This window comes from Botrytis sinoallii (genome assembly GCF_014898435.1).
Source record: "Botrytis sinoallii strain Bc 23 chromosome Unknown BSIN_001, whole genome shotgun sequence".
Classification (NCBI taxonomy): domain Eukaryota; kingdom Fungi; phylum Ascomycota; class Leotiomycetes; order Helotiales; family Sclerotiniaceae; genus Botrytis; species Botrytis sinoallii.
In genome coordinates, this window is record NW_024066028.1 from 2,231,396 (window position 1) to 2,257,695 (window position 26,300).

The 26,300-nt window shown below is 44.0% G+C and overlaps 9 protein-coding genes across 9 annotated transcripts; 3 read left to right on the forward strand and 6 right to left on the reverse strand.

The window, feature by feature from the left end:
- Nucleotides 1–1,377: 1,377 nt before the first annotated feature.
- On the reverse strand, nt 1,378–4,844 carry EAF02_000485 (uncharacterized protein; the record flags this gene model as incomplete). Its single annotated transcript, XM_038896533.1, has 3 exons — nt 1,378–4,469; nt 4,523–4,573; nt 4,658–4,844. 3 exons carry the CDS (start codon nt 4,842–4,844, stop codon nt 1,378–1,380), a joined length of 3,330 nt encoding a protein of 1,109 aa, XP_038763392.1.
- Nucleotides 4,845–5,676: 832 nt separating this feature from the next.
- EAF02_000486 (uncharacterized protein) lies at nt 5,677–6,666 on the reverse strand (the record flags this gene model as incomplete). Its single annotated transcript, XM_038896534.1, has 3 exons — nt 5,677–6,271; nt 6,349–6,366; nt 6,431–6,666. 3 exons carry the CDS (start codon nt 6,664–6,666, stop codon nt 5,677–5,679), a joined length of 849 nt encoding a protein of 282 aa, XP_038763393.1.
- Nucleotides 6,667–7,142: 476 nt separating this feature from the next.
- On the forward strand, nt 7,143–8,508 carry EAF02_000487 (uncharacterized protein; the record flags this gene model as incomplete). The annotated part of the gene is made up of 2 exons (XM_038896535.1): nt 7,143–7,891; nt 7,953–8,508. 2 exons carry the CDS (start codon nt 7,143–7,145, stop codon nt 8,506–8,508), a joined length of 1,305 nt encoding a protein of 434 aa, XP_038763394.1.
- A 130-nt stretch (nt 8,509–8,638) lies between these two features.
- On the reverse strand, nt 8,639–11,529 carry EAF02_000488 (uncharacterized protein). The gene is made up of 2 exons (XM_038896536.1): nt 9,372–11,529; nt 8,639–9,320 (listed from the first exon to the last, which is right to left on the reverse strand). Exons 1-2 carry the CDS (start codon nt 10,831–10,833, stop codon nt 9,061–9,063), a joined length of 1,722 nt encoding a protein of 573 aa, XP_038763395.1. The 5' UTR covers nt 10,834–11,529; the 3' UTR covers nt 8,639–9,060.
- An 874-nt stretch (nt 11,530–12,403) lies between these two features.
- EAF02_000489 (uncharacterized protein) lies at nt 12,404–13,695 on the reverse strand (the record flags this gene model as incomplete). The annotated part of the gene is made up of 4 exons (XM_038896537.1): nt 12,404–12,683; nt 12,802–12,868; nt 12,943–13,471; nt 13,555–13,695. 4 exons carry the CDS (start codon nt 13,693–13,695, stop codon nt 12,404–12,406), a joined length of 1,017 nt encoding a protein of 338 aa, XP_038763396.1.
- A 463-nt stretch (nt 13,696–14,158) lies between these two features.
- On the reverse strand, nt 14,159–17,275 carry EAF02_000490 (uncharacterized protein; the record flags this gene model as incomplete). Its single annotated transcript, XM_038896538.1, has 1 exon — nt 14,159–17,275. The coding sequence occupies one exon, from the start codon at nt 17,273–17,275 to the stop codon at nt 14,159–14,161; it is 3,117 nt and encodes a 1,038-aa protein (XP_038763397.1).
- Nucleotides 17,276–18,893: 1,618 nt separating this feature from the next.
- On the reverse strand, nt 18,894–19,835 carry EAF02_000491 (uncharacterized protein; the record flags this gene model as incomplete). Its single annotated transcript, XM_038896539.1, has 3 exons — nt 18,894–19,236; nt 19,295–19,618; nt 19,813–19,835. The coding sequence occupies 3 exons, from the start codon at nt 19,833–19,835 to the stop codon at nt 18,894–18,896; spliced, it is 690 nt and encodes a 229-aa protein (XP_038763398.1).
- Nucleotides 19,836–21,468: 1,633 nt separating this feature from the next.
- EAF02_000492 (uncharacterized protein) lies at nt 21,469–24,168 on the forward strand. The gene is made up of 6 exons (XM_038896540.1): nt 21,469–22,166; nt 22,223–22,461; nt 22,523–22,651; nt 22,714–23,027; nt 23,089–23,362; nt 23,413–24,168. The coding sequence occupies exons 1-6, from the start codon at nt 21,710–21,712 to the stop codon at nt 23,749–23,751; spliced, it is 1,752 nt and encodes a 583-aa protein (XP_038763399.1). The 5' UTR covers nt 21,469–21,709; the 3' UTR covers nt 23,752–24,168.
- A 293-nt stretch (nt 24,169–24,461) lies between these two features.
- On the forward strand, nt 24,462–25,636 carry EAF02_000493 (uncharacterized protein). The gene is made up of 3 exons (XM_038896541.1): nt 24,462–24,728; nt 24,821–24,981; nt 25,040–25,636. The coding sequence occupies exons 1-3, from the start codon at nt 24,718–24,720 to the stop codon at nt 25,429–25,431; spliced, it is 564 nt and encodes a 187-aa protein (XP_038763400.1). The 5' UTR covers nt 24,462–24,717; the 3' UTR covers nt 25,432–25,636.
- The last annotated feature ends 664 nt before the right edge of the window (nt 25,637–26,300 follow it).

The following is a 26,300-nucleotide window of genomic DNA, read 5'->3' on the forward strand; positions in this document are numbered from 1 at the left end:
TCCATACATCCAATTCGAAGCAGAAATATAAAAAGCCAAGCATGCAGGATCAAATATCTTTATCCCGCACCCACTTATCAAATACTCCATAAATAGGTAAACGCGACAAGCCGAAGCCTGTTTTACATCTTATCGCATGAAAAGTATCGTATAGCATCAGAGTATAGCAAGCCTCCTGATGCATATCATCTGCACGGCTGATTATGCCATTTCCGCCATTTTTCCGCCTGTGGTGTAACGAAATAAACGGAAGGATTTTTCCACCCACGAGGTTTCATCACGTCCCCGGTGTGCAGAATCTCAACAAAAGAAACTTCGGTCGAGTATCTTCAACCCGAACCATTTGCGCCGACAACATTTCCACACATCAACCATCCCTTTCATTCTATCTGTTTGATAATCTGCACCCAAGAGTTTCGTAATGATCGCTTATTCTCCGACATGCGGAGGTCCGAAATTTATCAGCCTGTCAACGTGCTGACGCCACTTCACGAATCAATGTCAGCTTTAACCAGCAAAGGATATTGCTTTCAGCCCTTTCATATCTCATTCGATACACGTGGGAAATGAAGATACTATTCATAAATTCTCACTGCATTGTTCGTTCCGTCTATGCCGTTGGTTCCGATCGAGTATTTTATTCCTGTTGTAGTTCACACTCGAATTTAAAATCTGAAATCAAAAAAGTTACCGTAATTTTCGATCTTTTTTTTTATCTTTTCGAGATAACATGTCTCTGAAGATATTCACATCTTTATCTCATCGATCTAGAACGTGAAGTCCCGATATCTTCAATAGTGCATCACGAAAATCCACACATCCACACCCCAGTACCCCATTGTAGACTTCAACACATGACAAAAACAAGTTGTTTCAGATAAACGACGTTTGAACGGCTCAAAGCCACTTATTGGATAATGGTCTAGACACCGACTCGGGATTTCGGAAATAGGCGCAAAGACGGAAGAAGACAAACGGGACGGATGGAGAACTCTATCTATGTGGTGAGATTCGTATGCTCGCCGAACTGATATCGAAGGGGACTCGATAGACCACCCTTTTGCGAGTTTTCATTGGTACTGTGTAGCCTTTACATACCTACCTAACTAGTTAAGTGTGCATGTTCAGTCTTGAGTTGAAGTCAGCTTGTTATATCTTCAACACGAAACCTTGACATTAATAAATTGTTATTCTAGTTTGGATCCCCTTGTCGAGTTTATTTTCAAGGTCTTGAAAAGTTTCGAGAATAGAATCTTATTGCAAAGCAAAAAATAAAAACATCATAGGTTGTTATCAGGTGAACTAAAAACAAAGGCTCTATTTCTAGCTTAAGGAGACTGAAAAACTAAAGAAGAAAATAAAGAGGTAACTCGTGGTCTAAGAATGTGAGAGCTCCGGTGGATCCATGGCTTCCACATAAGAGACTGCCGACAACAACGGCAATGCGATCCTTGTAGCTTTCGTTTTAAACGGTTCAACCAGTGAGTCTTCTGGGAAATCCCCGACATCTTTTCCTTCACCACACTTACAGATCGGGGATACGTAAGGCTCGATAGAAAGAGGGGCTTGAGCATCTCGATACGCGCAGGATGAATCATGTTCCCAACCCCGTCGGCATGACTCTACTGCTGCAGGTATCATTTTCTTCCACAAAATGTGCTCGTTGCGAGTAACCGAATAGCTTATCAAATGCAATAGTGCGGGAGGAGAAGGTCTTCGACCGAGAAAATCGGTAATGACCCAGCCGTCGAACACCAGTGAGCTTGTTTCGCGGCTATGGCGAAGCCCATTCGACACTAACAGCAAATCGCCAACATTTTCGATCATAGTGGCCCCTTTGACGAAGACGCCACATAGCTTGGTTGTATTCATATGTGCCATGATATCAGCCAGTGTGGATTTTAACTGGAGAAGGGTGCTTGGAAAATCATTGGTTGACGAATCATTGTTGCCAAATATGCGTTTCTCACGAGCGCTATAAATTTGATCGTCTACACCTTTCAACCAGTCTAGATTGCTACTGCTTACCCATGGAAGAGTAGAGAGATTGATTCGAGGGAGAGCCCAAATTGCCGGTTGATTAGATGGAGAGGTGACCAACGGGAAGGGATTCTGGTCATAACCGCCAGATTTCAGAGTTGGTGCGAGAGGGACGTTGACTTGAATCCAAAGACTCTTTCTAGCAATCTTCGTGGTCGCTTTGGATCCATCTATCGGGTATGGAAAGATGAGTCGATGGCTGAATTCCCCGATATTCAGGAGTATAGAGCATGGAGTAATATCGGAAAGTGTAACAAGGGCAGCATTTTGCAGTGCTTTGGTTTCCTCAGTCCCGTCTACGAAACGGTATGTTGCCTGCAGTGCAACAGACCCATTAAGCTTGGTAGCTGCTATGGTGATTTTGCTCTCGGGGTTATCAGATTGTTCAATCGATGGTTGCTCAGAGGCGATCTCTGGAGCGGGTTGTAAACGGGACTTGGGAATTCCAGGGGGCACCTTGGAAACAGTCACTCGTCTTTTGTTTTTCCCGGATGCATAATAGACTAACATCTCTGGTCCTAATTCCATCATGTAGCCTGACCCATTCATATCAATGGTAACGCATAGCCCGATATGCCATTTTTTCCCTTTCACTATGTGAGCAGGTACAGGAAACGAAATGATCAAATCGGAATCACCAGCCCAGCCTTGTGGACCTTCGATGAACTCTCCACACAATTCAGGATCTGTTTGTGGTTTGAGAGTTCCAAAGAAACAGTCTAGGGAAAAGAAAAGATTTTCTTCGTTGGTATCGAGTCTGAATATGTAAGCATGAAGTATAGGATGAGGTGTAGAGTCTGGCTGGAGAAATATTTCCAGGTCGCTCCGGGGCACCACCATTGTGACAAAAGAATAATATGCAGTATCATAGCCTCTGGTTCCAGGCACAAAATTGGAGATATCAATGTGCGTAAATATTTCCAAGACTGTTTTAGCCCCAATGTGAGAGACTGTATCAGCTGCAATTTTCTTCCGTAGACTTGTGCAGAAGGATATCCAATCAGTTGTGGTATTTTGCTTAATAAGATGCAGGAAATTGACAAAACTCAATCGTGTATAACAATTCATCGCTTCACTGCGTAAAGGTCGGGCTCCCGGTGCGATGCGGTTTTTAAGGTTTTCAATCGAGAACATCTTCATGTATGTATCGAAGCATAATTGAGAGAGTTCATCTGCATCGACTTCGATTTTGATAGGCTGACTCGATGTGGAACGACAGTGGTGGTCTCCAAATGATGGAAATCGCCAGGGTAGCCGTGTTCGATAGCGGTGGGAAGATGTCTGTTGAGTCATGTCCTCGCTATAATTGTTATAGGTGGTATAGCCCATGATCTGGCCAGACGGTGTGAGCCCAAACAACAACGAAGCCAGATTGACATCCATCAAGAGTGCAGCCTTCAAATTTTGCTTCAAATCATGAGAAGAGATCCGCAAACTTTCAGTGTATAGAACAGAGCTAAAAGTTCTAGATAGAAGGGGCACTGTAGGGGGTAGAATATTCAGGTGCCCATAGTAATCCACGATATTGGAAGTATCGATGACCTCGAAAGATAGGGGTAAAAGTGATGCACCGGGACCATCCAACAACATTGGTTTTGCTGACCATGAATCTGCATAAAGACGAGTAACAACAGAAGTGTTTCTTGACCGGCCACGAGATGCTAGCTCATAAGCAAAAGTCACTGCATCTCCCATATAGGCATTGATCAAAACAGAACCTGAGGCCGCGTATTGTGCAAAGGCTTTGCACCATTCCGCAAAGTCTTGTTTTGCGGATGTTGCCAGGGCTTCCATACGTAGCTTTTCACTCAAGGGATTATCGAATACCTGTGGAACGTGATATGCCGACAAAGGATCGCTGGTGAATGGAACGATGAAATCCTCAGACATAGCTGACACCATAAAAGTTGGATTCAAAACTCCCTTTCCACCAAAGCCAAGCGCCTTGACATCATCTTTGTTCCCAGCAACCACCCCCTTTTCCCAATAGCCCTTGAGTGCATCCCAACATGAATTGAAGCCTGCAAACCAGTGTACCCCTGCAGAGTAAGTTACACATCCTCCTCCACCTTGAGAGAACTTCTGGCGTATCTCCGAGAGGGTGTGTCGTCTAGGTGCCTCATATTCTTGCTGCTCTTCTGCACTTCTCTGGATAGCATATTTCTCCCAGATCTTTCGGACCCCCTCAAGAGTTTGCAAGCTAACAAAAGTAATGCTAGAATAGGGAGATTCTGCCCATGTCTCTGGCGATTTGGAGTAGGACAAAAGTTTTTCAGACTGGTCCTGTAAGAGCTTCAAATCGTCTTTGGGAATTTGATAGTGGTAAAACAGATTCCAAATTGCACCAATTTTCGTTCTATCGTGTGGGGATTGAGATCCATACGATGCGGCATTATCGATTATGAGAGAGAACAAAATAATATTGCGAGCTGGATAAAGATCAATACTAAAAACCCCATTAAACTACGATAGGATACATTACCTAAAATAGCTGGGTCGATATCACAACACACAAAATGGAACTTCTCATTGCCTGTGTAAGATAATCATAAATGGTTAGGTTAGAAGCGTTTTGACAATTGCAAATGAATGTGGGGTACACCACGACCGATCTTACCTGGTTTGTCCTCGCAGAACAACGAATATAAAATACTTCTCGGATCTCCACAGGCAAGAAGAAGTATATCCGTAACCTCTCCATCAGATTTGGGAGCATGATATTCGAGAAGATTGACGGCCGGGGTATTTCCAATCGGGTAGAAGATGTGAGTATGCAGCGTAGGAACGATTGTAACGTTATGCATTATGGCAGCAAGATCATCTATATCCAAAAATGTGATTATCGGCCTTAGTATTGTAACCTCTCAGAAAGCGTCAACAAGATGAGTTTGTGGCCGACTCCAGTACTCTTGTTCTTGTTGTGGTGTAGATAAGTACGCGTTGTTAAGATGCGGTATCAGAATATTTCAAGGTTTTCCTGCTAAACCGTTTGTGGACATTCTCCCTACAACATGCACGGCACTAAAAACCCTCTCCATAAAGATATCCTTATTCGAAAACCTCTCTATAAAGATATTTTTGATTTACTAGCAAGCTGATATATTGTCAACAATTACCTCGATTCCAAAATTGAAGTAAATCATGTTTCAATTCGCCAGTAGCATAGTATCCTAAACATACATTTATAAGACGATCGTTTTCCAATTGCTGTCCTGTTCTGAGTTCTTTTATCACGATGCCCTCTCTATACCGGAATTCCGGTATAAAGAAGTTAAAAGAGCGTATCCACAATAGCCACATCGACCGCTTGTTTGGCTTTCAAAACTTTCTTCCAACGAAACCAACGAGTGAGGGTTAGCGAGGACTGGATAGGCTAGAGTTCACAGTCAGGGGCGTGAAAGAGAAATCATCTCCTCGCTTGACTAGAGGTGTTTATATTTTGAAAATTCAGATAGCTTTAGAATAATTCTATTCATTGAAAGCTAAGTATTGGCAATATTCAAGGTCTTGATTGCTGCAAGACTCTTCAGGAAAAATACTTCTACATTGCGACTTCATCAAAGAAGCGACATGAAGCCCAAATTTCTCCCACCATAGCTACCGCTCCCCAATGACCTTTTTTCCACAGACACACCTTTAATAACTCTCTACCGCACCCTTACTATCATCCGGCATATCCATAACCCATCCCTTAGGCCTCTCTCTTCCTCGCACAATCATACCATAAACCGCCGTTTCCACCTTCTCCACACAAGTCCTCATAACCTCCATCTTCTTCTCCACATCCCTTCCCAATCCCACATTTCCACACCTAGTCGTATCCAGCTCTTCGAACCTCATTCTGATATCTCTCAAGTCCGCCAGGATCGTCCTCTCCTCTTTCCCCGGCAATTCTCCATCCGTCGCCATTCTCGTAATGGCAAATCTCATCATCTCGCCTACCAGATCGAAGATTCCAAGAACATAGTCATCGCCTGTAAGATTCACAGCTTCGGGCAAGGAAGCTTGAGCAGCATCAAGAGGGATTAACTTTTGTTCCGTCAAGTAGTGGGAAAAGGACACAGCTTCCATGTATTCTTGAATACCCCCTGAAATTTGTCGTTGGTAGCGCCAAGAATTGATGCCCGTGAGATCAGGTGATATACCGACAAAGAGATCATTAATCGTAGCCAGTCTCTCCGAAGTTTCCTTGGCAATTCTTTGAGGAAGAGGCTGATGGAGTTTTTGAACTCTGAAAATGTATGTTAACACGATGATTCATGATCTTCATATAGCTACGAGGTAGGCGCTTTTGAAATTTGTGCATACCTTTGCAACGCAAAAATTCTAGAAAAAAAATTAGCCTAATCCAAAACCCTCACACGTAGCGTCCTAAGAAAAAAATCCCTACATCTTCTTGCTCCCCGCCGTGATATCTCTACCCGCCTTGATAATCCTCTCTCTCCGATCATGATGTTCATCCAATTCCGCCCTGAACCCCTCAAACATTGGCATGAAAGGACTTATCGACGCTCCCTTCTTTTCTTCTGATCCCTCAAACTTTCTCTCCGACTTCTCCTTGGAAGTACCATCATGTTGACGTTTAGTACCTGGCATATCTTCACTTTGCGCTTTAGATTCCTGCATTGTACATCAAGAAGTAGGCCTGCACTGGTGCAGATTTATGAGGCGTGCGGTGGTGGGTGGAGTTGGATGGTGAGGTAAGCAAACAGGGATATTTTGCGTGAGAGGGATGGATGTGCGAGTAGTTTTCACAGTGGGGTGGGTTTATCATATAAACGCGTGCAGACTTCAATATCAAAAAGGAGCTCGAGATTATTTTGCCAAAGTTAAGTGGAAGTGACCACAGTCGAGGCAGTGTAATAATTGTCATGATTCCAATCATTACATAGAATTGCTCACTACCCTGTCCTCTCCAATCTCGCCTTAGATTTGGAAGTCTCTCACCAAGCTCTCCAAACTTCCCCACACATCATCTCTCCCGTCCCGATTTCTCAGTTCCAACTCTTCGAAAGTTCATCAAGAGCGAAAACTTAAGCTCTTTTCTCTCAAGCTATAGATGACCAAATTGAATCATCAGTTCAATCCACCTCACTAAAACCATGGCCCTCTCAACCCGCACCCTCTTCACCCTCTCCATCCTCCTCCGCATAGTTCTCTTTTTCTACGGTCTCTACCAAGACGCGCACTCCCCCCTGAAATACACAGATATAGACTACCAAGTCTTCACCTCCGCATCTCTGTATACCTCTCGCTCGCTCTCTCCCTACACACGGGAAACCTACCGGTACACACCTCTCCTCGCCTGGCTCTTACTCCCCACCACATTTTCTCCCCAGTATCTCTGGTTCCACTTTGGCAAGATCTTGTTCGCCGTCTGTGATATACTGGCTGGATACCTGCTCCATGTGATACTCGTTGGTCGGGGAATGGATGTTGGACGCGCGGGGAAATACGTGGCGATTTGGTTGTTGAATCCGATGGTCGCAACGATTAGTACGCGGGGGAGTAGCGAGGGGATTCTGGGAGTGCTAGTCATAGGGTTATTGTGGGCGGTTTTGAAAAGAAGGATTGTGTTGGCCGGGATGTTATTGGGATTAGGAGTGCATTTCAAGATTTACCCGGTGGTGTATGGGATTAGTATTCTTTGGTTTTTAGATCGGGAGACGATTCCTGGTTCTGGAAGCAGGAATGTCGGAGGGAAAGGAATGAAGAGGGGAAAAGTAGAGAGGGAGAGTGGAAACGATGATATCTGGGGGAAGGTTATGGGGTTCATGAATCGGGAGAGGATTATGTTAGTGACGGCTAGTCTGGTGACATTTATGGGACTTAATATCCTGATGTATTACATGTAAGCCGCTCTTCTCCACACTATTTCAACCTCCCAAACTCTCACTAACAGACACCCTCAGCTATGGATACCCCTTCCTCCAACACACCTATCTCCACCATCTAACCCGCATCGACCACCGACACAATTTCTCACCCTACAACACCCTCCTCTATTTGCGCTCCGCCTTCCCCTCCCCCTCCCCCCTCCCCTTAGAATCCCTAACTTTCATTCCTCAACTTCTCCTCTCCACTGTTCTCCTTCCCCTCGCCCTCTCCAAACACGACCTGCCCACCACCATGCTAGCGCAAACCCTCACCTTTGTGACCTTCAACAAAGTAGTCACATCCCAGTATTTCCTCTGGTACACCTGTTTACTCCCTCTCTACCTCTCTACCCCCTCTTGTAGCCTCATAAAGTCACCACGCAAGGGGATATTTGCTCTATTTTTGTGGGTTGCCACACAAGCATTTTGGTTACATCAGGCATTCGAGCTTGAATTTTTGGGTTTGAGCACTTTTGTGCCCGGCCTATTTGTGGCAAGCCTCTTATTTTTCGCCACGAATGTCTGGATTTTGGGTGTCATTGTGAAGGATGTTGGTCGGGGAGCGGCTGCTGTTTCTGGAAAAGAGATTTGAGGTTTGGGTCTAGAGAAGAGGGTCACAAGGCAGGTAGGGGAATAAGGGGAAGGCTGTTCACTAGGATGATGAGTATCAATATGTGCGTCAGATGAAGATGTATATAGAGAGTAGACATATTCCACACATCGGCCTGTACACACATTCTCACACATCCATATTAGCAACCAATTAGCAATGATTCTCATGATTTTTACATATGATCTGCTGAGAGTTCTCTATGGATTTAGATAGGAACGTCTCTCTTGCTGTAATTTGGAAATGTGAACTGAAATCGCCGACTACACATGAAACACCCTTCCTTTGCTTCCAGAACTCGAGTCGAGAACGCCTGCTAATGCCAGATAAAAAAAGTCCTAGCTCCAGTTCCATTCCTAGCCCATTGCCAAAGCCATATCCTCAACCAAGTCCTCTGCTCAAAAATTGTTTTACAATACCCTTCCCTTATACTCCGATGGAAAATATGCTAGCAGTGAGACGATATCCTTCTTCAGCTAAGATTGCCCACCATATGTGCAATGCGAATTTGTGACATGATGTGATCTCATTCGTTTATGTAATTGTGATACCACCCGAAAGTGCAAGATAATTTGAAACTTTTATAGAGAGTGGTCGAAATTTTGAGAATGTAGTAGGCGTGATGTATTGTCCATCCTTGTTGATAGCCAGTTCCCCAAGGGTTTCTGCTTTCTCTGCGAATGATGCACTTGGTCGACTGCTCGCCAATGCATCGACGATTGCGGGGCTCCATATTCCCGTGCATTGGTTATTTTTTAGTTCAAAATATGGGTTGAGCGGTGGAATTTGTGACTCTGTAGCACTGTTAATATCATCCAGGCAATGGGAAAGTTGCTAAAACTCACCAAGATCTATGAATCTAATTCTCAGGTACTCAAGGGCCGCCAGCTTGTTCAATGACCGTACACTCGACAATACCAATGCTTCGAAGGCCGAGATAAAGGACATGTCACTTATACCAGATCCGTCGTTCCATTGCTGATTAGGGCGGCAGCAATTCTTGACGATAAAGTCTATACTCTTCAATCTCGAGGTACGTTGATTTGAAATTTTGGCCGCTGTGTCGAAGAATCCACGACAAATCCTACCGGTATATGCCAAGTGCTCGAGAGTTGGAATTGATTTGGCCAGTTCATCGCAGAAATGCGTCTTCTGGGTAACCTTCCTGAAGAAAGCAGGTGATACAGTTTCTCTGCGATAGTCGTTTTCAAGACATAGGTTGAGATGTGTAATGTTGTGCGGTATCCGGGGAGCAATCTGCGCGATGCAAAGGTATGACTTCGACTTCGGTTTGGCATAAGATCCGTGCCATTCATTGAGGTTTGGTAATGCTGTCGCGATATTCTGGAAATCTTCGTTCGTACGTATAATATTCCATTGTCCCTTGCAGACCAGAGTTCGGATAGTACGGATCTTCGGCAACTTTGTTTCATTCGGACGGAATTGCTGAACTTGAGGGGGCTTCTTTCTTTCTCCACCTTCCAGAGTCAGGATAACAACTTCAGGGAAAGTATTTCGAACGAACTGGAATATTTCTGATAGAGTGGAGTTGTTATCTGGGGTTTGGTATGTGACAGGATTCGTAGGTTCTGCGCCGAGATGTGCAAGTGAGCGAATTAGGGTAGAACGGTCTGGATTCGTTGTGGGTATCCGCATAACTCGATCGAAAGGCAACTTCTTCTGTTGAAACACCGGAAACCATATTTCGATGTGCTTTACATAACGACACAGATGTGAATGAGCATAAAACCAATCTAATGACTGCTGAACGGAATCCATGGTTCCCTTGATCTTGAGATGTCTATATAATCGTTCTTGGATAAGACTTCTCCATTGAGTAGAGACAAGAGCCAACTCCGAGACTTCACGACGTCTCGAGTGTCTTAATGCTGTACCCCAGCCCCGAAGCACCTTGGACTTCCCCGGTATAATTCTCGCAGAAGCCGCAGCCCTGAAGCCGAACAAGTGATCGAGAATGCATTCGTGAATTTCAACAGGCAGGTCGCACAAGGGCGAACCCGAATCTGGAGCTTGTTGTTGAATGGGTGAAGGTTCTCTCCATTCAAGAAGTTCCGGCTCGATCTGTCGCTCCAAAATCTCTCCATCTAAAGACTCCTGTCGCGGAAACGGTGTCGATGCCGGCCTTTCGATGTTTAGAATGTCATCGACTTTGGTATGTTCTATCAGAGGTGCTCGCGTGACTGTTGGCGTAGACGGACCCGGAGTGGCTGGGGTTGAAGCAGTCGTCATGATGGGAAACAAATGCTGACTGAGGTCACTCTCTCGTGGTGGATGATTTGAGTACATATTAATATATTTCTTGCTGCCGCGTCCACTCTTCTACGCGCGATAACCGGGATTAATCATGAACAAAATAAAGGTGAAGTCGAAATGGTGGATGGAAGTTAAATTAAAGACGTATCGGTCTGTGATCAAGGCGAGAGTAAGTTGTAGGAAGGCGACGCAGACCAGATGATTTAATGTGGTGGTATTTGGAACAGCTGTAAAATTCGTGAGTATGCTTTGATATGTGGCGGTACGGGATCCTATATGACGATTGGAACGACGGCTGTACGAGTAGGTAGGCAGTGTTGTTTATTGTATCTCGTTGGAGGTTTTGCGCTGGTTGCGTACGACCAATCCTTCGGGGCTGATAAGGTTGCTTCACAATGCATATGTTTGGGAAGGGACCAGAGAGTAAGAGGGAAAAAGAAAGGAAAGGAAAGGAAAAAAGGAAAGGGAAGGGGAAAGGGAAAGGAGATATAAATCTTGAATGGCTGATAATATTTAATTGGGCTATATGGTATTTGTGGACTGTTGGATATGGAAAATGGAAAATGGAATGGAATGGGAAATTGGGTGGTGTTGGTGTATAGTGGGTGTATGGTGTATGGTGTATGGTGAGTGGTGAGTGGTAATAAGTGGTAAGTGGTAAGTGGTAAGTGGTAAGTGGTAAGTGGTAAGTGGTAAGTGGTAAGTGGTAAGTGGTAAGTGGTAAGTGGTGTGTGGTGTATGGTGGGTGTATGGGAAGAGGAATAATAAAAGAGTGACACTACCAGTATAGTTCCGTACCAATACCTACCTAGGTACTCACTAACTAATCTTAGGTCAGTAGTAGGTAATCATAGTAATCATAAGGAACAACTAATCAAGCAGATTGAAGTCAGCCGAACATTACGATCTCCCATCTATAATTTTGGTCTGATCATCAAATAGCAAGCAGGACATAATAATACCACGTAACCTGGATGATATTAATGTTGAAAGCATATCTATTACCTACTGTTATAATTGGTACCTAGTAACATCATCGTACTTTTCCCTCGATGTTGTAATTACCTGGCTAATTTAGTAATTTCACTCATCATCATAAAAAGTCATAAACAATACCTACCTGGCCTGGGTCATCAGTATCAAATTAATTAGGTAACATGCTATTAATACTTGAAACGAAACATAAAACTTCCATATAATTATTGCATTCTCCATTGATTTTCAATCATGATTATTGCTAAGGAAATTAATGGGGGACCGAATCTGCTATTGAAAGATGAAACACTTCACTGCTTAATCATGGAAATTGTCTAGTATCTTCTAATGCTGCCTTCAGTATCGTGTCGTCAGGTAGGTACGTACAGGTACCTCCTACCTAACATTACCGGTAATCTCGTCGTGTGCGGGGGGTTGTGAGTGGAAAGGTATGGTATGAACTACCTAGTACTTCGTATTGTATGCACTCGCGATATATAACTTGAGCTCTTTCGCTGTTAAAAATACCTTTGGTCCGTCTAGCATCTATCTTACATTATATTTCTTTTACCTGATATATCCATCTTACGACTTTTTCTTGTCCGCAAATTTCCCCAGAACCATTGCCTCAATCAATATCACTATCATCGTCGTCATTAGTAGATTGCTCCACCTTGTCTACCCCCTTCTCCCTTCCCCCTTCCCCATTCTTCTCTCTCAAATGTTTTTCAGCAACGTCTTTAGGGAGCTGATCGAAAGGTTTGCCTCCTTCAACACCCGCCTTCAGGTTCCCATTCTCATCCACGTCTTCTTTCAGATAAAGCGTAAACAGAACCACGAATAAGACTTCTCCAGTCTTGCGATTTTTCAATACATATCTGAGCGTATGTGAGCGCTTTTGCTCTTTCCTAATATCAAAAGAAAAACGTGGTTGGCATGACAGATCAAGAACTCGGCGCAATACAGATCATTAAGGAGGGGTTACTTTGTCAATGAGAAAGAAGGATGAATGAAAGAATAACGAACCGAAGACCTTGCCCATCCCAATATTTCATTATCGGCATTGTAAATCCTGGTAATTTGAGAGAGAAATCTACACATGACGATATAAAGTCAGTCTCAATTCTTTGTGTGGGAATACGATGGATATGTCAACTCCCAACTTACTGTTAAAATCTAGATATGCATTAAAGAAATCACACCCATAAGTTCTCCCCTCTTCCCAATCCCACTCTTTCCTATTGGCCTCTGTCAAGAAGTATTTCTTCCTCGCCGCCTCCCCATCCGGAATTCCACACTCCTCCCGGTGTTCCTCACCCTCCTCATCCCCACCCTCCTCAAACACCAACCCCGCATTCTCTTCCTCATCATCTCCCTCTCCTCCCTCCCCAACGTACAGCACATTGAATGAACTAGCCGCCGGTCCATACAAATATGGTTCGTCTGCATAAACATCTCCATCCAACCCTGGATCTACCATCCACTTTACGATTCTGAAAGCTGTGTTGAACCCCGGGGGCAGACGATCCCTAATTGGATGATCGAAATCGTTTCCAAAAACCAAATCATCCGCATTGATATCCTTCTTTGGTTTGAGTCGAAACCCGATACTGTATTGATCTTTATTCTTATCATGCGGTGGTAGAGCAAAGTATGGAGAGGTAGTGGGCGAAGATTTGGGTAGTCCGCGATAATCCTAACGAGGCGGGGTTGATTAAATTTCAAGATGTTCTATTGATGATTTTGGAGCGCATAGCAGAGGGAAAAGAATTCACTTACTTGGATCCTGACATTCAAACCCACCTCGCAAAGTTCATTCTCAATCCTGACTGTCTTTGCTTGATTGACCGGTACAATCTGATGTGTACTGACATCGTATTTTGAACCGGCTGTAACTTGTAAAATGTAATTTTCTGCCATATTTCCTCGAGTATGTCTGCGCTATTTATTTGCGCTATATGTCAATGAAAAGGGATTTTTTTCTCGTGATTGTTACTTGTAAGGGAATTCCTACATATACTACGAGTAGATAGCGTCTCCAATGTTGAAATCTAGAAACTTGGGAGTCTCATTATTAGGTCGCAATCAACGACAAGTAAAATATTTTGCCGGTGATTGTGGGGGTTGAAAGCGGGTGACGTAGTGGCCTAAGCCACGGTGCATGTAACATGTGAATTTTGAGATTCACCCAAAACACTAGAAAAATGTACAAGAGTTCTTAGGGAGCGAAGTGAGCATTTCCTTTAAAAGTCATTGGTTTTAATAGATCAATAGACTTGATGAGAGGTCCGAAATAACTTCGAGATATAAGATAACGCCAAATATTAGAGCAATCATTAAATATTGTCATAAATCTTCATAAAGCGTGATAGCTATCTGCATATTAATTGTTTCCGATCCCCAGTCCTACTCTTTGGGACGAAGGTCCGCTCACGCTCGCACTTGTGCCTCTCTCGCGAAGTCTTCTGCCTTCCATCAAACCCCGGAGACCTCTCTTCTGTAGTCCAATAACTGCACTAATATCGCCCCTCCAAATTTCCCCTGCGCTTTCAACCCTGCCAGATTCTGATGCACTCATGCTTCCACTCAAGTCGCTCCCGCTGACATCACTCGCGGCGCTACTTGTCGCACTCATACTTTCTTCGTCGTCCTGTCTTCCTCCTCCTTGGCCAGTTCCAAGATTACCTACACTGGTATTGATTCGCAAAGATTGCTGCCCATGATATCCTAATTCGTTATCCAATCCAAGCTGCATTAAGGTCTCGGCTCCATTTGACAGTCTGTTGAGACTCCAGGGATCTGCTATATCTGATGGGGTTGAAGTAGAGCGACCACCTCCAGCAGCCATTGCACTAGCATTGAAAACCGCTGCAGCGTTCCTACTGTCCAACACACCATGCAATCGCTCCACCACAGCTTCCAGTAGCCCATCGATCTTGTATGGACGTGCTAATTGCAATAGACTACAGAGTATCTGTGGAGTGCAGAGTGTAGAATTGCTTGGTGGAAGAGACGATGTGTACAGGAAATGAAGTAGAGCTTGAAGTGTGAGCTGTGTATGAGGTAGGTAAAGTGTCCGCGGTCTAGAATTAGGTGGCAAAACAGCCGAGTCGGGAGGAAGAGCCAAAGAGGCGGGATCCGATATGGAAGAGCTATTTAATGTTGATGAAGTAGAGAGATTTGAGGATTGTGCACCGAGACTAGGTGTGATAGTAACACTGCTATTCCTGCTTTGATTATGTCGAAATACGCCTTCTGGACGCAGGGTGGCGGTGTCATTACCGTCTTGCGTTGCTGTGCCCTCGCGAAGTAGTTGAACGAAATATGGCCCCCATCTTCTTGCGATAATGCGAGAGTTGACTGGTATACGTTCGCCGCCAACACAAAGAATGTCCATGTCGGCTAACTCTCTAAGAGCCAAGGCACTTTGGCCTAATTCCTCTGCCGCTTTGGAAAGTGTGCGCCCACCCGCATTCCATCCCGCTTTGCTATTGATATTTAATGAAGGGTTTGCGAAAGGTGAACTGGCCGAGACAAAGCCCGACATTGGTGCCGCCTTCCGAGGATTGTCATACAAACCAAAAGCTTCGAGTTCAACCATGCAGACGTTCGAAAAGTTTATGCGTCTGTGATTATAATCTTCCACAAGACTTCGTTTTCGATTGCCAAGTATAACAAATGTATTCCTTCGATTCCACAGAACACCACGATTCCAGCTTCCTTGACTGAAAACACTGCCGCCAGCATCAATGCGACTCCACGTAAGAGTCCGCAAGTCAAGAGCCCATAATGCATATTCCTGTTTAGAAGAAGTGAGATAAGTCCCGCTGACAACGAAATTAGTGTCTATAACGCCGCCGTTTGGAAATCGAAGCCCGGGAGGAGAAAATGACCCGTGCATAGGCTTTTCTGCCAAGGTTCCATCAGAAGCTCTAACTTGCAGCTCTAGCTTAACATCCAAAAAGTTGTAATTGGAATATATCAGCATTGATGACCCAGGTTCTCTTGAATCTGGAGTAGTGCCACCATGGTCTGGTTTATTAGGTGTAGCCTTGCCTATTTTCGCAGAGACATGACCTGGAAGAGGGGCCACGACACTACGATATGCCCCACAACTTTTTCCAAGCTGTTGAGTACTGGTCCACTTGAGACTCCGTAGATTAAAGACGCTAATTTGCTCAATATAGTGATTTGCACTGTCTTGACCACCCACAACAACCATTTCGGCACCGCCAGTACCATCTATATTCACCCCAATAATACCTTGATTAGGATTTGGCCCTTGAGGATTGTGATGTAAGGCAGAAGAAGGGGCATTCACAGATGCAAATGCTGCTGATGAAGGAAGAACAGTAGCGCAGTGAGCATATCTCCCCTGCGGTGTATCGTTCGTCGGTATAAAACTCCATGTTCTTGATGGCGCATCATATATATAAATGTCAGACATTACGACTACCTCCGGCTGGGAATCCTGCCCACTTTGCGCCGAGGCAGCCATTTGAGCCTGGCTCTGTGGTGGGGCTGGGGACATTCCTCCATAGCACACCAATTTGGTATCGCCAAGCGCACATACGCTGTGAAAGTATCTTGGCGGTGGTATATCTCCAGTAGTCTCAACCTTTGTCCAATGCCGCTGTATTAAATCAAGTTCATATAAGTCGGCTGTTAGGGAAGGGCGTGTTCGTGATAAAATCCGACCGCCAAATACGTAGAGCTTATCGCCCAAGATTGTAGTTGTAGCACCAACCAATGGGTGAGGTTCCTTTCCAGTAGTTCGATGTACGTTGCACATAAGCCCTGACAAATGCGTCGACGGTGTTGCTCCAGAAGTACCAGCTCCGCTTGCGACCGAAGGGCGAGGTTGTTGTGCTGGAGATGGTGCTGCCGACGGAGGCCCGTTGCTCTTTGGTGTCACAACATTTTCTCGATTCTCCTCTGCCCCTTCACCTCCATCTTGCCTGCTAGGAGTAGCAAGACTAGTTTGACTATTGTTCATATCCGTCTTGTATGTACTCGAGACCGACTTGAATCCACCGGATTGGGGTTGGAAAGCGCTCGTAGAATCCAACGTGCTGGCTTTACTACCGGTCGCAACTGGTCGTGACATACCCTCTAAAGCTTTTGGTGTGTCAGGGGGATCTCCTGTAGTATCTTCGATGATAGGGGATGTAGGTGTCGTGGGCAAGGTTGGGAGAGGCTTTTCGAGATTCGCACCGCTCAACTTCTTTTCATTCTGCGACAGCAAGAATTGGTCGGTACTTGCTGAGCGTGGATAGAGGTCTGGCGTAGAACTCTTGCTTGTGTGAATATTGAAAGGTCGACCACGGCTACCGGAAACAGATCCTAGCTTCTTGAGCCCTCTTCGCACACCCGTAAGAAAAGCGCCGTCAGTCTTCTCTGACTCCCCCCTGAAGTCTAAGCCCTCGTCGTCGGTCGAAGATTCGGAGACGTACAATGACTCTATTGAGTCTTTTGGTCGAAGGGTTAGCGGATCCGACATGTTGAATCATGCTGCGAAAGACAAAAAGCAATTCATCAACAGTCACAAAGAGATATCACCAACAACAGATGTCATTTTGACGTGCGTGTGGATATTGAAGCTTACCTTAGAAGTACCCAAAAAAAAACAAGGGCTTCCCCCCAAATTATACTCGGCCTTGTCGAGATCTCCCGATATGTAATCCAAGGGTCAGAAACTATTTCTCGTTTGGGGTGTAAGGACTCAGGAGAGGATAGGAGATCCACTCGCCGCACAGATTACACGAGAAGAATAACGGGGAAAATCGATCGTTCTTCCGCAGAACAGTTTGTAGAGTGTACGATGCAGGTAACCTGTAGCGACGGTTTGCCTGGAAGCCGGCAGTAATCGAGTGATTGGCCCTTTTTCTTCTCGATGTAGTATTTCCGCCGAAATCTTAGAGGATTCTAGGTGCCTATTGTGTCAGATCGGATAGCAAGCCGAACTCAACAGTCTCACACACCTCGCACTTATCGGTACCAGAACTCTCTATACAAACGCGCCTTGTCCCAGCTAAAAAGCCAATTTTCCTAATCTCCGCCTTATTTGGAAAATTGATACCTCTCGAAGCGAGGAAAAAGGAATTTCTGCGGTTCCAGCCCACTTCCTAGCTCTTAGTATGCCGATCTCGAAGTGTTCGAATTTTGATAATATAAATCCCAGTTGCTTTCCCCCTTTAGATTTTTTTCTTTGCGAGTGTTGATATTATTGATTGGAATCTACATGCACGGTTTGTTGTTCCTTTGTTGGGTTATCAATCTTCGAAACTGTAGAACAGCCTTGTAGATGCTCGGACCCGTCAGAGCGTGAATATGATTGCTCAGAAGTACTCTTTGGGGGTAGGAATATAAGGTTCGTCCGATAGTGATAATGGTGCAGATTCCCACGTGCTGCTTGTTTCATGCACAGGAAATTAATCGCACATAGGAGGGTCTAAATGTTTCTAGAAATAATATAAAGTCCATATAAATCTGTATGTGTAATTGGGTGTTTAGCAGATTGAAGTCTTGAAGAAAGTATAAAGAGGAGAAACATCAGCCCCATCTGCTTCAGATTGATTAGTATCTACCAGGAAGATATCTGTACGAGATACGTAGGCAGGCTGGCTTGATAGGCCACCCGATGCGGGAGACCTATCTAGGTACGTACTCCGTGAGCAGACCGTTGAGAGTTGGGACGAGCAGGAAGTCACTTATCATGCTTATAAGTAGCATCTTACCTCGAACTTGCCTACTGATGATAACATAAGATTGATATATATAGAAGCACACGTTAGATCATCTCAGTATGTTCGAAAATATTTCGGAAGCAAATTAGACAAAACACCTACCTAGGTAATGGGATGTGAATCAATACTGACGATGATTCGTAAAAACAAAGTGCAAATCATGTATGCAAATCACTCAGACTGTGAGATAGTAATTAGGCTTTTGATATTTTTTTCTTTTTATTTGCTTGTTCTAATTTAGAATATCCTCCAAAAGACATCCAAAAAGGGAGACCTCATTGAGCCAATCGCCGATTTAATCATTATTTGTCATATCTGTCATTCAATCGAGAAAGCCCCTTCATCAATTCATAATTTCGCTTCGCGCGACACTTATTCTGCCGCAGATGTCTTCTCCTTTGGCAAAGGAGTGAATCGAAGATATGGCTTGACGGTGCGGAATTCTGGGAAGAGGGTTTTGGCCTCCTCATCCTTGACACCAGGGTGGACAATTACGTCATCACCTGGAACCCAGTTGATAGGAGTTGTGATGCGGTGCTTATCACCAGTTTGAAGAGAGTCAACAACACGGAGAACCTCGGCAGTGTTACGACCAGTGGAAGCTGGGTAAGAGAGAATGAGGCGGATTGTCTTCTTTGGGTCGATGATGAAAACAGATCGGATGGTGAATGCAATACCCTTAGAGTCAACGTTGGTGATATCTTGATGGTCGAGCCTGGTTTCTTCATTAGCACATATTTCAAAGTCGTAGAGAAATGGTTGATCATGCTTACATGTCATATGCATAGGCGACCTTTCGCTCCTTGTCACCAATGATTGGGAAGGTAAGCTTGCTCCCGGAGATCTCATCAATGTCCTTGATCCATCCACCATGCGATTCAATTGTGTTTGCAGAAAGACCAATGAGCTTCACGCCGCGCTTGGTGAATTCTGGTTCGAGTTTTGCGAAAGCACCGAGTTCAGTGGTGCAAACAGGTGTGTAGTCCTCAGGATGGGAGAACAAGACAACCCACTTGTCACCGATAAACTCATGGAAATCGATTGGGCCAGTAGTGGTCTCTGCCTTGAAGTTTGGGGCGATGGATCCTAAACGGAGGCTTTGTGCAATGTTAGTAGAGTCCAAGGTTGTATAATAGGAAAGTTGCACAATGCACACGAGAAGGCCTTTGATACTTCTTAATTTTGGCATGCAACTTGTCGCCAAATGGATACAATCGTTACATTCATATCAATAGATTGAAGTTCAGTCTGAAGAATATATCCTTCATGGGGGATCGAGAGGTAAACTTACGGGGTTGGTCTCTCTTCAGCCATTTTGAATGTTTGTTGAGGGTTTGATGAGGTAGTATGGGGGTTGTTTGTACAATGTAGTTGGTATCAAAGTATAAGTAGAGATTGAGAGAATGAAGGAAGAGGACGGAGGAGTTGGGGGGTTTATTAAGAAGGAACCTATTCACTTAGTCCGTTCAATTGAATGATGCCTTATTATTACTTAATCATTGATCCAAGTGTCGCCATCGTAAGAGTTAGGAGGGGTAAAAGAGAAAATCGTAGCACGTAGCTATCACGCCATCGACCTTGTCTGAGCTTGACAAGCCTTCAAACCGGATGTGGTTTAGAGAGGGGTACATCCGGATTATCTGATAGGCTTATCACTTCTGTATCAGAACTCTAAGGAACGAGAAGAGTTTGGCTTTGTCACAATATCAACATTACACTTCGCCCGTTTTGAGAATCAATAATGCTATCATTGTTCGAACAGAGAAAAAAGGTCCCAAGGAAGCGGGATCTGACGGGACGGGACAGACGCAGAAGATGGAGACGATCCAATAACATCAGGACATCAGCACTCAGGCCAAAAGAAGCATAAAGTTTTTGTTTGTCTCTTTTCACTGATTATCGGTATATTAAGTGTGAGTGTGGAATGCTTGTAAGGCTGAGAACCGGAGACTGAGACCCCTCCCCCTCCCTTCATTGTGCTCCATGCATGGTGCGAACACAACTTTGAACCTCTGGTTGGCGGCATTACTGACATAATCCACTAAAAGAATCAAATGATGCGGTGAAGTCAAAGTCAAACTTTAAGTGAAGTATTGATTTACCTGAAGGGTGTTTATACCTCCCATACCTACCATCCACACCTACCCACCTAGGTCCCCGAAAGTACTAGGTATGATTTCATATTATGGAGTACTATGTTGGTAGTTCTATGTATAAAACATTTAGCGGCTGGCAGTCGCTATGTGACAGTTGGAAAGTGTCGGCAATCATAGAATCTCCTTGTCATTCTTAAATTCTGATAATAATAATTTCTTCCTTTTTTCTCGTGGCAACTTTCCTATATTGTCTGATCATATTCGAGACGATCAATGTCTGTCATCCAGAAGAAATTTATCTGGTCGTTCACCACTGCTTCACAAAAGAGCCGAGGTAACATTCAGCTATCTACAAATGGTTCGCATGACCATCGATCGCCGGAGAATATCCATCAGGAAAAGAGCAACGAAGATGGGATTCCAGTCATGGTTTACGATACATCTCTTTTATCGAATCGTGAGATACTTGATTGTAATTACCAATTGATTGGGTGGAGGCGCAACGATAATGTCCATATTCTTCTTTTTCCCTTCAATTTTCAGCCATCTCATATATCAATCTATCACGTGAAGTAGGGTCCAAACGTGATATTGTCCGCAGTTGACAGCCAAGTTCCCCATCTTGATTTTTTAATACTCCACTTCTCCGAAAGAGACCGATCCACCAGTCCGCCACACCTCCCTCTTTCATCATGACCAATCCACCAACCCACCATAAAATATACTTTCCGTTCGGGAATAACAACTCACATTGGAAAATTCGGTGTAAAATCCGCATCTCTGCAGCCAATTCTCGAACTAGAGACGGGTCATCTAACTCATCATGGCTTAATTCATTGAGATCCGCGGTAAACCCTTCGAAGGCTTGTTATAGCTTCAACGGGAACAGGTACCAGGGAGTATTGCTTTCATACATATCTCTATTCAATGCCGGTCATTGCTATTTTGTTCCCATTGAGTCATTGTTTTCTTTTCTCAGACTCTATCGCATTTATATTTTCCATCTAATGCTTAATCTTTATCGTCATCGAATCCCAATCTGAGTATATATTGGAGACATTCACTTGTCTCTATAGTCTGGAGCAACGAAGAATGGGCGAAGCAGAATTCAATATGTCATCTCGTGGTGATCCTAGCAGGCAAACCTCAGTATCTGACTCAACAACCGATTTCGAGGACGATGGCCAGAAAAGGTTCGAGTTCGCCGCTCAGCCTGCAGTGAATCCAGCAACGCAGAGCGCGCTTCATTCGTCAAGCCCAATCATTTATCATTATCTAACGTTCGAAACATTGATCCCTTCGCCTACGAGTAACGTTTCATCCGACGGTTCTTCGGCAACAGCACCACCACGGCCACAATTGAAGAAGTACACTTCACCGTTCGACTGGCCAGAAAGTCGCAAACGATTTACCGTCTTCCTTTCTTGTATGGCCACTATGCTCACAGCCTACACCGCGGGTGCATATTCGCCAGCTGTCAAGCAAATGTCCGAATACTGGCATGTTTCAGACATTGCGATTCTGGTTGGGATCACCACTTTCTGCTTTGGTTAGTATTATTTTGAAGACTACATGACAAGCATGCAGCTAATCTTACCACAAAAGGATTCGCTATCGCTCCGATGGCTCTGGCCCCATTTTCCGAGTTGAATGGTCGGAAGCCAATCTTCATAGCTTCCGGGCTGCTATTTTTTATTACCCAAATTTGCTGTGCCGTGACTCGATCCTATCCTGGCATGCTTGTTGCCAGATTCTTTGTTGGTTGTGGGAGTTCTGTGTTTTCAACAATGGTTGGTGGAGTGATTAGCGATATTCATCACAAGGAGGGTCGAAACACATCCATGGTAAATAGATGGCTACTTTGAAAGTCGCGAAGAAAGTTGTTTCCAGCTAACCTGAATTTAGTCCTTATTCTCGGGGGCAGCACTTTTCGGCACTGGCTTTGGCCCATTAGTGAGCGGCTTTATTGCGCAGAACACATCATGGCGGTGGGTATTCTGGGTACAGGTTATCACAAATGGACTCCTGCTTATTGTGCGTATTTGGACTCAAATCCGAAGTTAACCGAAGGAAATGCTAATGTGCGTCTCATGTAGGCCATAACACTTTTCTTTCCAGAAACGAGAGGTAGCATATTACTGAGCAGGAAAGCAAAATGTTTGAACAAGTGGTACGAAGAACGAGAGGAGGCTGGCTTCTTTGGTATTGATATGCCAACGTCGGCATCAGGTGAAAAATATGAGTCGCAGCGAATAAGATGGAAGGTCAAGTCAGACGAAGAAAGAGAATCGCTCCTGCAAATGATTAAAATTTCCGTCTACCGCCCATTTCATCTTCTATTCACAGAGTCGGTAGTATTCTTCTTCAGCTTATGGGTTGCCTTTGCTTGGGCAGTGCTCTATCTGACCTTGTAAGTATCGAGCTGGATCTAAAAAGTCTATTTTTTATCTGCTAACACTGCATACTCTTAGTGGCTCAGTTCCCCTAGTGTTTGAGACCTCCCACGGGTTTAATCTTCAACAATCCGGCGCTGTGTTTGCAGCTATGTCGATCGGAGCAACAATATCTACTTTCATTTCTATCTACCAAGAGCAATGGCTCGTTGCGTGTCTCAAATGGTCGTCCAACAGCGCAAAAAGTCCAGGCATAATTCGAAGAAAAATCGATCTCTCGTCTCCCGAGGCAAGACTGTACTTTGCTTGTTTTCAATCGGCTTTGCTGCCTATTGGCCTTTTCTGGTTCGGCGTAAGTTATGTATCTTTCACTTATTGTTCAATTGGTTTACAATGTTTCAGTGGACGCAATTCTCTTCGATTCCTTGGATAGTCCCAACTCTTGCCATCGGCTGCGCAACTATGGGAATATACTCGATATATCTGGCAACTTTCAACTACCTCGCGGACACTTATCATCGATATGCGTCATCTGCTCTCGCAGCCCAGAGTTTCTGTCGGAATATTCTAGGCGGTATATTCCCTCTCATTGCAACTATCATGTTTAACAATATTACATTTCAAGGAGCAGCATCTTTACTTGGTGGAATTGGAGCGCTACTGACCATCGTACCTTGGGTATTGACCATTTACGGACCGACCATTCGCTTAAGAAGCAAGTTCGCAAGCGAAATTATGTAGCTTTGCCCAAACAAAACAGTTACTGCTGTTGGGTAGTCATGTCAGTGACGCTAAAAAGTTATTTGCTATTATTCTTTTCGAAAAAAAAAGCCTTTCGAATTTACGATTTATGATACATGACCTTGGCCGAAGAGGCTATAAATTAATGGGATAATTGGATAAGTGCGCAACAACCGCTGAGGATATGCAAGGCCTCAAGATATAATGGAGATGTTTGAGCATGTGGAAAAAATTGCAGTCACATGAAGAAGAATCTTCTGAGGGAAGAAACATTGGACAATAGAGGAGAGTAGAAAATACATACAAAGATAATGAGATATGCTGTACATACATACACAGGGAGAGAATAGATGCAAATTGTATCTACCTTGTGAAACGACGTCTGAGCATTGACGCTGCAATGATTAACATCAAAAGACAACTTTGGGCTCCAGTGAAATTTAATGTGCTTTATATCTAGACTTTACATATTCTTTGTTTAATCCTCCCAGCTGGTGTATGGCCCGGGGATACTTGGATTGACCCCTTTTTGGTAGCTTCTTATGTTATTAACCCCATTGGTCCAAGAACAATAGTACTAGTTCAATGACAAGCTTCAAGATTCACTAGCTTGTAATAAAATCAGAGACATTGGAGAATAATATATAAGCATTCTTCTCCGCAACCTGGGGATCTCCAAATTTGTGAAATTCAAGAGGTCCGACAACTAGCCGAAGTCGGCTCGAAGACAGTACTGACCTTGCTAGCGTTATAAGACCCTGATGGAGATCTTCGGCCAAGGATAACAATTTATTTATTAGGTATCTGCTACCAACTATCGGTCTGAATTGATCTGGAAAAACACAACATTTACCCCCAATCCGAATTGATTTTTACAAAATTGTTCATCAACTTCTGGATTTATATAATAGGGATACCTAGGCACAACCTCAAAACTCTATCAAAGTCCAATACTCCATAATCAAAATGTTGCGCTGGTAGGTATTTCCTTATCTTTTATGCAACCGCTGATATCATAATTCTTTTTGTCTCAGATCTCTACGATCGATAGCTAACATTAACGTAACAGGTACCAAATGAAGTTGGCAGCTCGCCCTGTCCTTACTCAAAGTGTGACATCGGCAGTCCTCTTTGCAACTGGAGATGTATTGGCACAACAATTAGTTGAAAAGAAGGGTGTCAAAGACCATGAAATCGCCCGTACAGGTCGCATGGCACTTTACGGTGGTGGTATGTAGAAAAGAGCTCAAAACAACATCGGGAAGAGATTTTAATAAAATATTTTTAGCTATCTTTGGTCCGATCGCTACCAACTGGTTCAAATTCCTCCAAAACCATGTTGTTTTGAAGAACAAGAACCTCGAAATGGCAGCTCGAGTCGCAGCCGATCAATGTATCGTTGCCCCTCTCAACCTGGGCTTGTTCCTTACCACCATGTCCGTCCTCGAAGGAACCGATCCAAAGAAGAAGATCGAAGCCAACTACTCTACCGCCCTCCAAAAGAATTATATGATCTGGCCTGCTGTTCAAGCTGTCAACTTCAAACTTGTTCCTCTTGAGCACCGAGTCTTGGTTGTCAACATCGTCTCCTTGGGCTGGAACTGCTACCTCAGTTACTTGAACGGTCGCAGTACGGAAGTCACAGTTGAGAAAGTGGTAGAGAAGGTCAAAGAACTTTAGAAAATGTACATCATGGTCACAAATCGGGATTCGTTACACACTCTGCCAATGGCGATTTGATGGATTTCACAAGATCTCGACTGGATAGACTTTTAAAAGTACTGCATCATATCATAGCGAGGCGTTTAGGATTGGCTTCAGTTGTATTACGAACATAGAAGTCTAGATCATATATAAAACAATGAATGCATTTGGGAAGGGGTCAATGATTTTCTAAATAATTTTTGTAAATGTGTTTGTTGATTGATCGGTGACGTATGTTGGATCCTGCTATCTGATATCTGATAGTGGAATACCTATTCTTCGACTTCCTCCCATTTGGACGCGACCTATATATTCATCCAGTCATTTATTGCTTCAAGTCTTCTGTAGGTCATCCTCTATTCATTCATCCACTTACATTGTTTTCAAATATCTCAAAAGTCCTTGATAAATTTCTGCATATCAACTTTTCAAGAATGGCCCAACCAAAATGACCGCCAATGCCCAAATGCCAGTAAATCACGTGATAGTTACCTTACTAAGCATGAAGGGTTCCAGCCGAGCTTTTTCAAAACAGCAAGGGCCACCACCACCCACCACCTCTAATTGCAAGTCTAGTCTAGTCGCATCGCAACTTCAAAAAATTGAAGAAAGTGCTCACAGCCAAAGCAAATCCACCCCTACAATATTAAATCGGAAGAACTTCGATAATCTCAATACATATAAATTAGACAGTTTGCCTGGAGCAACAACTCTATTAAATCAAAAGAAAGTGAACCGAGCATAATCGTCTCAAGACTCTTCCATTATCCATTCACTCATCACCCCGCCACGGAAATAGAATTTCGACTAGCCTCGCATTCAATTCTGCAAGAGCACATCACATC